The sequence below is a fragment of the Penicillium cataractarum genome (assembly GCF_028827025.1).
Source record: "Penicillium cataractarum strain IBT 29864 chromosome Unknown utg000009l, whole genome shotgun sequence".
Taxonomy (NCBI): domain Eukaryota; kingdom Fungi; phylum Ascomycota; class Eurotiomycetes; order Eurotiales; family Aspergillaceae; genus Penicillium; species Penicillium cataractarum.
In genome coordinates, this window is record NW_026622745.1 from 1159610 (window position 1) to 1175205 (window position 15596).

At 51.9% G+C, this 15596-nt stretch overlaps 4 protein-coding genes across 4 annotated transcripts; 1 reads left to right on the forward strand and 3 right to left on the reverse strand.

Moving 5' to 3' along the window:
* Nucleotides 1–280: 280 nt before the first annotated feature.
* N7496_011024 (uncharacterized protein) lies at nucleotides 281–3520 on the reverse strand (the record flags this gene model as incomplete). Its single annotated transcript, XM_056703937.1, has 1 exon — nucleotides 281–3520. The coding sequence occupies one exon, from the start codon at nucleotides 3518–3520 to the stop codon at nucleotides 281–283; it is 3240 nt and encodes a 1079-aa protein (XP_056549897.1).
* A 492-nt stretch (nucleotides 3521–4012) lies between these two features.
* Nucleotides 4013–5922, reverse strand: N7496_011025 (MFS transporter; the record flags this gene model as incomplete). The annotated part of the gene is made up of 4 exons (XM_056703938.1): nucleotides 4013–5184; nucleotides 5257–5313; nucleotides 5371–5736; nucleotides 5847–5922. 4 exons carry the CDS (start codon nucleotides 5920–5922, stop codon nucleotides 4013–4015), a joined length of 1671 nt encoding a protein of 556 aa, XP_056549898.1.
* A 1325-nt stretch (nucleotides 5923–7247) lies between these two features.
* On the reverse strand, nucleotides 7248–9763 carry sip5 (Sip5p; the record flags this gene model as incomplete). The annotated part of the gene is made up of 2 exons (XM_056703939.1): nucleotides 7248–9311; nucleotides 9386–9763. 2 exons carry the CDS (start codon nucleotides 9761–9763, stop codon nucleotides 7248–7250), a joined length of 2442 nt encoding a protein of 813 aa, XP_056549899.1.
* A 1333-nt stretch (nucleotides 9764–11096) lies between these two features.
* Nucleotides 11097–13965, forward strand: N7496_011027 (uncharacterized protein; the record flags this gene model as incomplete). Its single annotated transcript, XM_056703940.1, has 4 exons — nucleotides 11097–12690; nucleotides 13163–13513; nucleotides 13672–13778; nucleotides 13915–13965. 4 exons carry the CDS (start codon nucleotides 11097–11099, stop codon nucleotides 13963–13965), a joined length of 2103 nt encoding a protein of 700 aa, XP_056549900.1.
* Between the last annotated feature and the right edge of the window lie 1631 nt (nucleotides 13966–15596).

A 15596-nucleotide genomic window follows, 5' to 3' on the forward strand; every position in this document is an offset into this window, starting at 1 on the left:
CATCGTAACCGAAAACCGAACCATTCCAACCTTTTCTCCCTGTCCAGATATCCTTCATGTAAACCAGGGCAAGTAACCAAACGACCGAAAAAACCACATAAAAGCATCATTGCGGAAGGGGAATCAATCGGCAACCAGAAATAAAGCAAAAGCAATAGAATGCAACATGCTCCTCGTATCTCCCCTTCTCCAAAGTCATCAATCAAGAATAACGTATGAAACAAAAAACGCGATACCAACCACAAAACCAAAGCGAGCGATGCACATTCACATATCAACTTTAAGCACCACCACGTCCCATCCGCTCAATCGAGCTCATAATACCACCTCGACCAGGTGTAAACACTGCAATGCCTGATTTTCCACCACTGTTACCACGTGAGTGACCACCAGGAGCACCGAACCGGGGAATGCGCTTCTCAGTCGTGGCAGGAGGTCGAATACCACTTGACGCCGAGCCTGAGCGGCCGATGCTGCGGTTGAAAGACTCAACCGGCTCTCCAGCAGACTGATACTCCTCATCTTGGATACCACCAGCCGAAGAAACCGAGGGCTCACGCTCACGCTCCTGCGGCTGCGCAGGCTGACCCTGCTGCATGGCGAGCCACTCATCAACAGCAGCAACGAGTTCACCCTTCTCAGCACGCTCAGACTTGAGCTCCGAGCGGAGACGTTCACTATCTTCCTTAAGAGCGGCCATTTCATGCTGTAGACCCTTGATCTGGGCCTCAAAGACACGCTTCTCAGCCTCATGTTCATCGGTCTCGCGGGCAATCATACTGGCATTGGCAGCGGCCATGGACTCGGACTGTGCTTCATCGCGCTCAACTCTAAGACGCTCGTTGTCTTGAGTCGCGACGCTCAGTTTTCTTTCCACCTCGCGCAGGCGCTTCTCCCAACGAGCCTCGTAACTCTTCTTCAGAGCAGCGACCTTGGTCTCGTGTTTACTCTTGTACAGAGTGTGCAACTCGCGAGCAACTTTTTCAACGGCTTCTTGCACTTCACGAGCGGTTGCCTCGGCGGATTGAGAGGCCTGGCGAGATCCAGCATTGGAGCTAGACTGAGACGCGGATGCAGAAGCCGAGCGTGCTGCAGAAAGCTGGGTCTCGAGCCCGACGATCCGACCTTCCAGCTGCTCTTTGGCCTTCTCGGCCTCTTCGACCTTTCGCGAAAGACGGTCTCGTTCACGTTCGCCGTCCTCGAGTTCATCCCGGACCGATCGCAGAACGGTCTCCATCTCTTTACCCCGGCGGTCCCATTCAGCCTGTTCCATCTCAAGCTCGTCTTTCCGGGCGGCCTCGTTTCGGGCTTCCTCCAAGGCTTCGCCAACACGACGCTCGGCATCAGAAACAGCCTGCTTCAAGCTAGCAACTTCTGCTTCCTTGCCACTCAGGGTAGCCTTCAGAGAGGAAATCTCAGACATGAAGCTCGACTTCAAGGACTCAAGCTCTCGCGGTGTGATAGAAGGAAGAGACCGAGGGGTCGGGGCCGGCGGGATATCAAAGTCCAAGAGAGATGACATCTTTGACGGCGATCGAATAGATTGACGCATGGGTCGCATGGGAGACCGCCGATTTGGAGTGTAGCATGTACTTTGCATTGAATGGCGCGGGAAAAAGTTCATCTGATCGGTGAAATCAAGAAGGTTGGATGACTCGCCCTGGTTGCCAACATCCCGAGAGCCCCTGCGCCTGGGAGTAGGCGATCCCATCTGCGAGCCGGTATCGAACAATGCACTAGCTCTGTAGGATCTGCGTGCAGTTCCAGGGGTAGACGGAGCAACGCTGCGACGGTAGATATCGGCCGATCCTGCACAAGGACCAACACTGCCGCGCATAGACTTCAAGGGAGACTCTGCACGCAGCTTGGCGAAGGAGGTCATGTCCGGCAGGACTGAGAAGTTGCTTAAACCTGTATCGTCCATGGGGTCGTGATCGTCTTCACCCAACATGGAATGTCCATCGGCACGCTCAAGGCGTACGTTCTCCTTTCCGGTCTCTTCATCATCGTGAAGAACAGTGCTCATACCCTCGTTGCGCTTATCTTCCATCATGCTGTTGGCAATTGTCGACCGGTCGTGCGAAGCACTTGTGGCCGAGACAAAGCTTTGATTGTGGATGACGCTGGACTCTTCCTCGAAATCGATATGAATCTCCGGTGCCTCGACTCGGCTCATCATGCCTTTCTTATACCGTTCATTGCTCTGAGAATCCACCTCGTGATCCTGCGGCGTCTGGTCAAACGAGCGCTTCCTAGGGGTAGCAGCGGGACGGTGATCATCTGCGCTGAGAGAGGCTCGAGGTGGGGAGCGAATCTTCTGAGAACTGATCGTGTCGTCTCTCTCATCATGTCGGAACGAAGAGTTACGTGAGCTCATAGGAGACTGGGAAGTCTTTCCAAATGACTCCCGCTGCAATGTGCGAGATACATGAGAGCTGACTGTATCATCTTTCGCGTCCGAAGGCCGACGGAAAGGTGAGCCATTCGCTTCATCAGGCGCACTTTGCATGGTCCGCCCCATCGAGATCCTCTTTCCAAGCGATTCACGATGCATACCGTGAGAGTGTCGCGAGCTGACAGTATCTTCTCTATTTTGACGGAACGGCGAATCACGCGGTCCACCAGGAGACTGAGTAGGGCGTCCTCCAAACGACTCCCGCTGCAATCCCCGGGACACATTCGAGCTAACCGTATCATCCTTTGCATCCTGGCGGAACGGCGAGCTACCCGTCTCAACAGGGGTAGCCTGCGCAATCCTGCTAACGGACTGTCTCTTGCCAAACGACTCGCGTTGCGCCTCGCGCGCATTCTCAAAATCAACAGTCTCCTCCTGGACCTCTGGTCTGAACGGCGAGCTCACACCCTGCTCATCCTGCTCATCAATCCCAGGCGAAGCAGGCTCCTGCAACTCGCGCATCCGGTCAAAATCCACAGTTTCATCTCGAACGTCCGCGCGGAATGGGGAGCTCGCCGGATCTTCATATGCAAGCCGTTTATCCAAGCCCGGCGACATGGGTTGTACATCACGCAAGTGATACGAGTCAATGTGTTCCTCCTCATTCTCGTCACGGACATCAGCGCGGAAGGGCGAACTCGGCGGCTCATCTTCCTCTTGGATTGCGAAGTGATGGCGCGCACTCGCACTCACGCCTGCTGACTGTCGTTGTTGTCCCGTGTACTCGCGCATCTTCTGGAAATCAACGGTATCATCGCGGGCTTCATAGCGGAAAGGCGAACTCGCAGGTTCTTGATCTTGATCTTGGTCGTCGTATTCGTCATTATCGTGATTGTGGGGGAAATCGGATTCGTTTTCAGTCAGATTGGTCTCGTAGGGACTGGGACTCCGCGCGTCTGCCTCCCGATCTGTCCATGCTTGCTTCAATGGACTCGAGGGCATAGCAGAGTCTGTGGCGGATGGGGCGTCGAGGGTTTTTGTGAGGAAGGGCGAGGAGCCGGCCATTGGTGAGCGGGCTCGCGCGTTCTGGTAGGAGGGGGAGAGGGGGGATAGTGGATTTGACATTTTGGATTATGTGAAGAGGATGTCTTTCGTTCCTCTTCAGTGTGTGTGAGAGGGTGGAATTGTGGTCGAGAAGGATCCTCTCGTGTTTGGGATTCAAAGTGCAGCCGAAGCGGGAGCGTTGCTATGTAAACAGAGCTAAGCCGTTTTGGGATTAGTGGCTACTGCGAAGTATATCATGCACTTCAATAGGTTCTTAGGGCGCATCATCAAACAAAAGAATTATTACATACGAGTTAATGGGAAGAAGGATTTAATTTTCTGTTCGAAACCTTTTTGAATCTCTATGATGTATAAACCAGACCGCTAAACTATGCAGGCTAGTCGCTAAAACGGGAACAGTAACCGGAAAATAGAGGAACGAAACGAGAAGACAACCATGACACATCATCGACTCATCAATCCCCTTCTGGATGTGAGAAAGAGGAGCAAAAAGAAAGAATCCACAGCTATTTCCCAGTCGTTAGATATATGCTGACTTGGATAGATCCTTTTTCACTGGGAAACCGAAGCAACCCCTACATCAGCTCGAGCTGCATCAGTCTCGGCATCAAAATCAGTCACGATGATATGCACTATATCACTTGATGGCTGCTCCAAAATAGGAGCATAATGGCACGGCACTGCAGGAGCAACAGCAACGGAAGAATTCCTCTTCCGCTGAATAAACCAAAGCTGAACCGCACCGAGCAACGCAACTAACGAACTCCCCCACCAAGCAAGCGCCGTACACCCCAGTTCAGCACCAGTGCTATACAAAAAGCCCGCAATTGGAGGCGCAATGGTCCGAGAAGCAGCGCCCGCCGAGGCAGCGAGCCCGTTAATCTTGCCCAGCACCGAGTCTGAGGGACTAGCTTGCTTGATTAAGATGAGGAGCACGGGGTAGTCGATGATGGACAAGATGTTGCGGACGAGCATACAGGCGTAGATACCGATGAAGATCATGTTTTGGGGGAGGAGGGCGATGAAGGGGACCATGAAGTATGCGATTGGGTGGAGGATTGTCACGATGACGAAGAGACGCCATACGCCGAGCCAGCTGGCTAGGGCGGGGAAGATGAGGCTTTGGATTATGAGGGCGATTATCCCGTCTGTGGACATGATCATTCCTACCGTTTGGGTTGAGAGACCGACTCCACCTGGGATGTCGAGGAGAGAGTGATGGCCTGGCGAGCGGGTATTTTCGTCTTGTAGGAAGATAGGCAGAAGGTGATCGTAGGTCATGGAGTGGTATGTGAAAATGGCCAGCGCGATTACTAGCATGGTAACCCGCCACGTGAAAGCATTTGGTTTCTGCGACTTTTTCCACGCAAGAGACGTACCATCTGCCAGGACATCCCAGTTCTCATCTTCATGTATGCTGACCTGATTGAATGTTCCGTAGGACTCGGCTCGGAGGTCAACACCAGCGTTGGCAGTCGCACCGGAGGTCGCGAGAAGAGGCTGCTCAGCCGAGGTATGCTCGAAAAACAGGTGGATCCTGTCGTCGGAATATTGCATCTCTGGGTGAGTTTCTTGAAGGAAGAGCCAGCCACCAATAATGCTCAACAGCAAAAGGACGGAGCAGACCAGATTGGGAAGAAGATACGGAAACCGTCCAAAAAGACCTTCAGCAGGGAATAAAGAAGGATAACCTTCGGAAGGTCTAGCAAGTAGGCCTCCAATTGCTGAGATAAGAATACAACTTAGCACTGTATAATTTATCGTAACAGCAATTCTAGCGAGGAGTAGAGACTTACCTGGTCCGATAATAGTCCCAATAGACCAGACAAAAGGCATGATAGCATAAGCCCGAGCTATAAGAATAAACCGTTAATACAAACACAAAAAATCCAAAAAGACAGCTAACTCACGCTCATGTTCCGGCCTCTTAACCAACTCCCCAACCATAGTCTGAATGACCCCAATATTCCCATTCAACGCACCCCCCAAAGCCCGTCCCACAAGCGCAACCCAAAAGTTTGGCGCCAACCCAACCAGAAGCAACGAGAGCATTGTCCCAAAGCAGCCACACAGAAGAACAGGTTTCCGGCCAACCCGATCCGAAAGGCTACCCCAGAACATACCCGTCATAGCTTCGGCAAGCGAGAAAGTGGATATCAAAATGCCCGCGTAGAAGGAGGCATCGCTACCGTTTGCCATGTGGAAATCCTTGACCATTACCCATGAGTAGGGAAAGATGGAGGTTAAGGCTATGGGCTCGGCGACACGACATATTGCTGTAGCAGGGGGATGTTAGTGTAAGTTTAGTCCGGTTGGGGGTTGGGATACTGCATGTGATTTGTGTAATATGGATAGAGGAAGGCAAGAAGAGATTTAAAAAACATACCCAACAGAAAAAGTTGGAGAGTAGGAAAGCTATCGTCGGTAGAAACGAGAGATCTTGGCTGTCGTGTTAATACCATCGTCCCGTAAGAGTATCTCAGACCTTACGGCTATTCCTCCCCACAAAGGTCGAGTCTTCTTGCTTGATCTTCGAATGGCGGTTCGGTATGTTGGATGTAGACTGGCAGGTAAAAGAGAGAATGCGCGTTTGTCTTGAGATGTTGAGAGTGCAAGCGTGAGAAAAAGAAGATCGAATATCAAGGAGAAAGAGGGGGAAGAGAAGAGGCGGAGACAAAAGAGTCTGCAATTTCCATTACTCAATAATCTATAGTCGACGCTTGGGCCAACGACTCAGGCTGCCCTGATTTTCGACTGTTTCCAGCGATAAGCCGCCGCCCCTTTGAGGAATGTGGCCGAGTGCGGGGGTCGTTTTCGATTGTTTAGGTATTGTGTCATTGATGCTAGATATTTATTCAGACAAGATCAAAACCCATTGCATAATAGAATAACAATTGTTACTATCATCTGTATACCTTATCTCGTGGTCAACCCGACAAAGTTTGAAGTGGCGAGTCCGAACTAAAAAAAACTGCCGCTCACATGAGCGGTGCTGAGTGCCGACCAACGAGAGCAGTACAACTAAAATATTAAACGCCTAGTGATAACACGCTATCTGTACCTCCATTTAGTATATCTCCTAGAAACCAACACCTAGGAACCTTTTAATACTCGGAATAATCCAATTACCCCGTATACTTTAGCCATCGTTCGTCGCCTCCACCCCCTTCCTTAGCGGCCGTTGGGGCCAGTTTCTTAATCGCAGCCGGGCCAATCACAGGACGCTCGGACCCCTGCCGAGCCCTGGACGATCTATATACATATAGCACCTAAAATACTACAAAACAATTTACACTGCAGTCCATGGATGCTGAAGAGGAAACCTTTAAGTTGCAGACGGGAGAATTAGAGGGTTAGGTTTACATCATACCAACTAGCAGAATTAAACAGCCAGAGAAGGTTATCGGCCTAATCGTGGTCGAGGGATACATAGTAACGAGAGCAGAGTTAGAACCTGGATAATACGCCCAAGAGACCCGAGTAACGAAATGGATGGGAGGAACTGTCAAAGTTGGACATATCTCTATAACGTGTGGAAGAAATACAATGATCGGATAGAAAGAGAAATGGGTGCTATGGAAAGGTAACAATGAAAATGAGGGGAGCGATATGCCCGAAACGAAGGGAAAACCACCACATCCACCAAAACAATTCAAAAAAACCCATCCTTCCCTGCAACGCCGGCTGAATCCCATTTCATGCGGACCTTATAAAAAGACTTCTAACGGAAACAGAAAATGTTGGGAGTGGGACAAGGAATGCAAGGCCCGAACCTCTATGATCACGGTCATGAGGTAGCCTCCGTGTTCGCCTCGTGTGTAATCTCAACTGATCGAGTCTCGAGCTCCTTGGGCAAGATGCCACCAGGGCTATCCTGCACTTCCACGGGATCCTTCGCCTCGGGGGTTGGGTCGGTCTTGGTAGGGTCGCTATCCTTGCCAACTGCATCAGCCGGGGGCTGGTGAACCGAAGGGGCTGCGCTGGAAGAGCCCTCAGCCCGCTGCATACTATCCTCAACATGCTCAGGCTCATGGCCCTTTTCTTCATCGCCAATCATGGCGGCCAAACTCCGAAAGTTGAACAAGGGTTCCAGGGACGTGTTGCTTCCGTCGGCCGACAGGTGGCCGCCGGTGCGATCACCGGCATTGCCCTCCATGACGGATGATATTGATGACGATGCACTAGACACATGTCGAAGATGAGACGGTCTTGAAGGCTCGGCGGTTCCCGACGGATCAGGCGGGGCCAAGGTTTGATCGGCTGGACTAGAAGTGGTGGATAAAGCAGGTGCGGGGGCTTCCACAGCGGCCGGAGACGCACGATCGACGGCTTTGCCTTTGCCTGCTGACGATCCCTCCTCAGCAATGGAAGACGAACTACTGGCTTTGCCCACAGCACTTTCAGCAGGGGCAGATAGTGCTGACGTGCTAGCATTGTTGCTGTACAACCCAGTCTTGCGAGCTGCCTTGTCAGCCTTCTTCGCCTCCTTCTCCTTCTCCTTCTCCCTTCGCTTGGCTTCCTTTCGAATTTCCTTCTCTTCTCGTCTCCTCCGGTCCTCCTCACTAGCCAAACTCAACCTAATCGCCTCCATCATCATCATCTCCTCCAGATCATCAATGCGAGTGCGTCGCGAGCTGTCTCGTGGGGGTGCAATATTTCCCTGTCCTTCCTCGGCCGAGTCGGTATCCGGCGCTGACACTCGAGGCGGTGTTCGATCAGGTCGTTCCGTCAAAAATGCGAGCGCATTAAGTGCAGGGGATCCGGACCGGCCGGCGTCTCCCTGCGTAGCTCTTCGCAAACCTCTGCGACTCAGCCCGATGCCGCGCGAATCACTCCCGGAGGTGTTGGAATTCATCAAATAAGCCGCAGTGTGCAAGGCAGTCGCTGCGGCCGAACGCCGCGCCGCATGCGCACGGGCATTAGCTAGTTTCTGAGCCCAGTCCGGACGAACCTTGTCCGTGGTGACTACACTGGGATCGGTGGCAGACAAGGAGGTGGCACGGCGACGGCCAGGTGTGGGGAGAGCATGTGCGGAGACCAAGGAGGAGGTGGAGGAGACGGGTGAAATGATGTTGGGGGAGGGACGGGCGCTCGGGTCGGCGGCATAGGTCAGGCCTCGGCGGAAGGTTGGCGAGGCGTAGGTGACTCCAAACTCGGGCTGGACACAAAATGGACAAGCGGAGGGTTCTGAGACCAGCTGGCCATCGGTGGATTCAGCCGCTTGCTGTTGTTCGCCCTCTGCTGGAGCCGGAGCATTGGCATCAGGCTGCTCGTGCTCTGGAGGGTGCGGATCCGGGCGCTTGATCTGAACGAAGCACTCGGAACAAATGGGCTGGTCGCAGCATCGAGTTCGGTTAAGATACGGCGGGTAGGACAGGAAGCAGATCGGGCATTCGATTGCATCCTTGTAGAGATAGACCTCAATTGGCTGGCCGTTGACAAATGGATCCTTTGGAAGCTGCAGTTCCCGAGGGGTCAGATCCGTCTGTGAGCCATGCCTTGAAGAGGTGGTGAGAGCTGCAAGGGTCTTGGCGCGGGTGCGGAAGAACGGTGACGTGGATGTACCGGACGCGATCGCAGAAGGTAATGACTGGCTGGGGTTTGAGGTTTGCGACATGTCGGAATTGAGGGATTGCGACCGAGAGGTAATGGGCACCGTGAGATGCTGGATGTTCACCTCGGCCGACGCCTTCGTATCACTGGCCTTGGGTGGTGTGTACTCCAACTCCGGGGGAATCTCATCAGGTGGGGGAATAGACATGCCGCGGGCAGCGGCCATGATTTGGTGTTCCGCCCATGATTCTGAGAACTCATTCAGTCCTCTCCAGAAGGGAGCCAGTCGTCGCTCAATCTAGGGGGGAGACCATGGCTGTCAGCACGTAATTGCATCACCGATTTGCGGGGTTCTCCGAGAGCGGGCCTTACCATCAGTTGTCGAACAACCGCCTTATTGAAGTCCTCCGTGCCCACATACACACCCTGAGTGACCAGATAACCTCCATCCACATGCTCCTCTTTCATACTGCGCTCCCGCTCCTTCACACGAGCAACACGTTCCTTCTCCAGGCGGCGGGCCTCCCGCTCCTGTTTAGTTTCGCGCCGGTGTTCCAGTGAGGCCACGTCACGGTCATCTCGATCTCGATGGCTGCTCCCGATTCCAAGGATAGACAAGTCAGGCCGACTGCTTCTGCCCGACCGAGGGTTTTGATAGACGACCCGGCCGCTGCCGGAGGCATCGGAAGAGGACCATTGCTGACGGTGCGGCGTGCCGGCTCGCGATTCCTTGGTCTGGGAATTACCCATCGTGACACGAAGGAAATGGTTGGAGGAAGGGGGGGTAGAAGGGAGGGAGGAGGGGGCTGGATGACCGTCAGGTTGGACCTGAACCGGCCACTAGATTGGCACGGCGTTCCTCCGACGGGGGGAAGAGGGCCCTCAAGGGGCAAGAGTCGCGGGGCGAAAATAGACAATAGAAAAGGGAAGTTAACGGCAAGATGAGGAGGAAAACATAGGAGCCTAGTTTTTAAGATTTGAACGGTGACATGTGGAGGTCAAGTAGTTGGAGAGTTGAAGCGGGGAGAAGAGGGGGGGGGGAGATCTGTCCGGAGGAACTTGAACTGGGGAAAGTAGTCAGATCGGTGAGCACCTGAGGGCTTGGAATGAACCGGACGGGACGGGACTACGTAAGAGAGGGACAACCCCGTGAGGATCGGATGCGGCGGATGCCCTGTGGACGGACTGTTGTTGATATACACACCGTTGGAGTTTTACCTCCTAGTTGGTGGGTTGAGTTGGGTATCTTGGGTAGAAGAGGGTCATCTCCGGTCTGGCCATGGCCAAGCATCTCCAGTCTTGTCGTGTGCCACGAGACTCTCTCGTCATCATCGGTTCACCTTCCAAGATAATTGCCTAAGGCTGAGACCACGAGAACGATTACATCAGCCCCTGTGACCCCGAGGTCAATCAATAACCGATACAGTAGTACATATAGTACTGTACAGTAGTTATTTTTACAAGGTATAACTGTAACTATACCCTGGTACTGCCCTTCATATCCAGCCTCTCCACTCAACTCTCCACTTTGGCGCATTATTTATCGGCCAATCTTCCATGATCGCCTCGGCAGTTACCCCGTGCTTTAACTGGGTCAGGTGACTAATGGGAGAGTGAATAGCCACCATCACCACTAGGCTGTAGGTATTCATGGAGTATATTATAACTAGTCCACAGGTCAAGCAGATAGTCTTTTCTGGATTAAATCAAAATGATTTCATCAATAACTGGAGGGCTCTTCCAACTTACATAACCTCTTTTGGACATGGCTTACAGGAGCGTTTGTCTCGAAAACTCGCCACACTAGACGTATATAAGACCTTACCAGCGAGAACCCGGCTATCCAGATTGATTTGAGTTATACCATTTAATTAACTATTAGCTATTAAATCTACGTAATACAGTATGGCCGAGCTATGGATAGCTGATCAATGCCACTCCATAACGGGCAGGCGGTGGCACAAAAACAAATCGGTGTGCAGCTGCGGAGCGCCGAAAAAAAGTGCGGCGATCTCAACCATGCTGTGCTACGGCTCAACTCTTTCATAACTCCGGTCCAGAAGGGCCATTTATTCTCGATGAAATGACCGAGACCACCGTCAGACTTCATATCACCCCCCTAACTCCTGATATCCTCCCGGCCGTCCTGCCACCCTCCCTCCGCCAAACCGCTACCGACATTTCCTTCCACACGATTCCCACATTCCCCGAAAACAGTTACGGCTATATTACACTCCCCGCCATGGACGCCGAGAAGATCAAGAAGAAGCTCAATGGCTCTATTCTCAAGGGCAAGAAATTCAAGGTCGAGGCTGCCCGTCCTTCGAAGAGAGAACGGGACGCCGAGGATGTTGACGCCGGAGCTCGCTCGGACGAAGAGAAGAAGGAGAAGAAAAAGTCCAAGAAGCGTAAGTCCGAGGAGCAAGAAGACGGTGTGCTAGAGGGCTACGAGCTCCCCTCCGACCGCAAGGTCAAGCGTGGATGGACAGAGCCTTCCAAGAAGGACCGACGAAGGGCTGAGAAGAGCAAGAGCAAGGGCGATAAAAAGGAAAAGCCCCAGTCCAAGTCCAAATACACCGAGAAGGAGGAGTGTCTATTCCGAGCGACGATCCCTCCCAATCGCAAGTCCCTGGACGCTATCGACGAGAAAAAGGCCAAGAAAGTAAAGAAAGGCTCTGAGAATGTTGTCCACGAGTTCGCCAAAGCAACCACCTACCCCAGCTTCCTCCGCACATCAGGCGAGAATGCTGTCCCAACGTCTGAATTTGACGAAGGGAAAGGCTGGGTGGATGCTTCGGGCAAGGTGAAGGAGGCTGCGAGTGAAAAGGCTCGCAGACATGACTACCACCCAGGACAAAAGGCGGGTGCCAAAGTGAAGAAAGCAGAGGTCCAAAATTTGGTGAAGAAGAAGGAAAAGTCTCCAGAGCCTGAGAGTGAATCTGAAGATTGGACTTCGTCCAGTGGGTCTTCCTCTGAGAGTTCTGACTCTGAGAGTTCCGACTCTGAGAGCGAAGCCGATAGTTCGTCTGATGATTCATCTGATTCCTCTGACGAGGAAGCGGAGGAAAAGACAGTCCCCACAAAAGAGACCACAAAGCCAGCTCCTGCCCCTGTGCCCGAGAAAGCTTCTGACGCATCAAGTTCAGACTCGGACTCGGACTCGGATTCTGATTCTGAAATGGCTGATGAGTCTGCTCAACCAGTGGAAGAATCTTCAACCCAAGAGGTTCATCCTTTGGAAGCACTCTTCAAGAGACCTGCTCCCGCATCAACCGAGGAAGTCGCAGCACCTGCTCCCACTGCCGGGTTCAGTTTCTTCGGCGGCGACGATATCGAATCCGAAGATGAGCCGCAGTCTGCAGAGCCTCAAACCCCCTTCACGCCATTCACCAAGAAGGATCTCCAAATCCGAGGCTTGCGTAGTGCAGCACCTACACCCGACACTGCTATGGTGAATCGCCGGATGAACTGGACCGAGGCGGATGAGGAGGATGAGGAGGAGGAAGAGATCTCTATTGATACCCCCGTTTCTAAACCTCGGGAGAAGGAAGCGCCCAAGGAGGAGACTGAGTTTGCCAAATGGTTCTGGGAGAACCGTGGCGAGAACAATCGTGCCTGGAAGAAGAGGCGACGCGATGCGGCCAAGGAGCAGAGACAGAGAGAGAACCGGAAGAAGGGTATGAAGGGCAAGTCTTAGAATATGTCTGTATGTCGCGATTGGAAACAAAAAGGCGGGTAGTATATATGACGGCTCTAATGCTATTTAATATATTGAAACATATATCGATGATTCCAATACCCTTGCTACCTACACCTTAATTTCTTAATTTCCCTTGAACCGCTGCCCATAGTCCCGTCCAGCCTATGATAACCGTTCGATCACGTGGGACCCGATAAGTGGTCGCGATAACTTCATCATCGGAGATGCTGGCTTTCCGAACGAACTACCCAGACAAGATGTTCTCAGGACGAAGTAAACGGAGCAGCAGGACACAGGTACTCCTGCTACTCCTTGCCCTTCTATCATTTATCTCATTCACAACCGCATCAAGTAAGCACCTACCACAGAATCCCCCGAGCACTTGGAAGCTCCAACTCCGCAGACCACTCCCAACCCCAAAATACCCAACTAACATTCCCACCCTTCAGCACCAACATCCTTCTGCAAATGCACCTGCTTCTCAAACAGCACAATCATCCCCCTGGACCCAGGCAAATCCAGCTCCGGCACCTCCGGCCTAAACAACGTCTACCACCTCTACGAACGCGCGTTCAACACCGGACCAGACTCCGAGCTCGATCTAGAAACTCAACAGCAACAAAAGAAACAGCAACAGTCCGAGGTTAAAACCGACTCTGAAGGAAATGATATAATCACCGAGCGGGCGCAGAAATACCGCGCGTTGAGCTGTAATGATTGCAATCGCAAGTTCTGTTTGGATTATGAGTTGCCGATTTGTAAGGATGCGAAGGAGGAGGATGTTTTTACGACTTGTTTTCGTAAGTATCTCTCGCGTGGTGGATTGGGAGAGTCTTGCGATATCCAGCATGCTACTCTATTTCGGGGTTGGATGGGTGGCAGACTAGGAGACTCCTGAAGAAAGGCGTAATCCCTAGTGCTAGTGATACAGTCACTGACACGATACCTTTATGTATAGAGCGAGACTCCCGAAAGGACGAGGCGGTGGTATTCATTTTCATCTTTGCGACTGGCGGGTTACTCGCGTGGGCTCTGCTCAAACCCTGGATTGAGCGGTATATCGAGGTAAGACAAAATCCATCTCCGAGAAGAAAACAGAAAGAAGAAAGTCGGTGGCATTTGCATGATTAGTATCAATTGCTTCTTTTTGGTTCCTTGCTCGTGAAAAAAATCTGCTAATGTGATTATTTCTGAATGTTAGGCTGCGCGAGAACGCCGATCATATATGCCCGTGGGCGAACCCGAAAGCTAGATATTCAGAGCGGATAAAGCTTCCGCAAAAAATGAAACATGATACCTTGCTTTTTGTCCGAGGTTGTGACCTTGTAGAATGTGAATGGAAAGTAACGTAGCGTTAATTCGTAGTCTATCTTGATAGTTCTTCCGTGTGTGGAGACGGTCGATTCCACTGCATTAGCCGGAAATAGTAGCCCGGGACAAATCTTCCATCTCTGGTTTGATAGTTCGGCGAATGTAGCTTATTTGAATTTTGGCCAATACCTACTTACCAAGAGATGCCCGTCTTATCCACAATGATTTAATTGTCGTAGAGAAGTCGAGTTTGATTTTCGTCACGGGGCAAAATTAACCTCAAATCCTTGAGTAGCTCGTGGAAGCTGTGGTTGTCCGTGAACTTGCAGGTCGCTTGTTTCCGGCGTGTTGAAAAGCCGATAAGATAAAGTTCTCGAGGGTAGAGCTTGCGATTGATAGGTCACCTTGGTTTCTTCGCGCAGACCTTAAAAAAAGAAAAGAAACAAGTCTTTGTTCCAATGGTAGTCTAACATAGGCCGCAGCACAAAGAAGTACCTCAGTTGCCTCTTCACTCTAATCCAAGGCAGCGGTAACAGCGCGATGAGATTATCTGCAAGCCGAGCTGACCATCGATGTTCGTGGCGCAGAGCTAGCCAAGCAGTTCGTGAGCAGACGAACATAGCATAAAAAACAATGGATAAGCTAGTCCAAAACAAACAAAAAAAATGATAGCTCGAATTAGCTATGCGTATCTAAGGATCCATTAGTGTTAGCACTACAAAGTGCTAGCACCAGTCAAAATGACGTCCGCGAATAAATCAAATTCCACAGGCTCGGCCGACCCGATGACGGCCAAGTCCGTAAGGATCGGTACCAATGATATCACCGCCAGGGCTATACCCGTGGCATGCCGGAGGAATAAAAAGCGGCAGTGCCTGGGGTTTCTACAGCTATGTACTCCGTACATCCTGTAAATAATAATGCATTTAAACAGTTAAGGATTCAATCCTGAGGTGATTAGCCAGGTTATCTCTGCTAGTTATTGTACTAGCTAGATCCTCAACCAAGGACATGCCAGGGATCCGGTTATCACGCCAGTCCCGATCTATTGACTCTAGCGCCGCCCGTTTTGTGACGGGTCCAACAGGGCCCAATGGCCCCCACCGCATTGGGGGAAGATGAAACAATCGAACAATCAGAATGATCGGGCGTAGAGCGAGGGTCTCCACATCGTGTATCAAGTTCCTGAGGGTCCCATCTCCATTTTTCGAATGGTACGGGCCAATGGTTGTGTTGGATTGGGATCGTGATGAAGGGCGGAGCTAGCACGACTGCTGTATTCCGTAGTTTGTACCGAATACTGAAGATTCCACGGTTGAGTTCTATGGTCGGATCGACCGATAGGGAGAGTCATCGGGTATCCATGATGATTCTATCGAGTATGGAAGCAGGCGACGATCGCTGCTGTGTGCGGGTATGCTGCTGTGTGCGGTGTGCTGTCACCGTCGCGTTGTTCCAATTGCTATTTCAGGGGGTAAAGTGAATGCAGTGAATGCCGTGGATTGGTTCCTGGTTGGTTCCTGATTTTGGAGGGGGGCTGAGAGTTTGGGATCCGGTGGGTTCCTTTTTTTT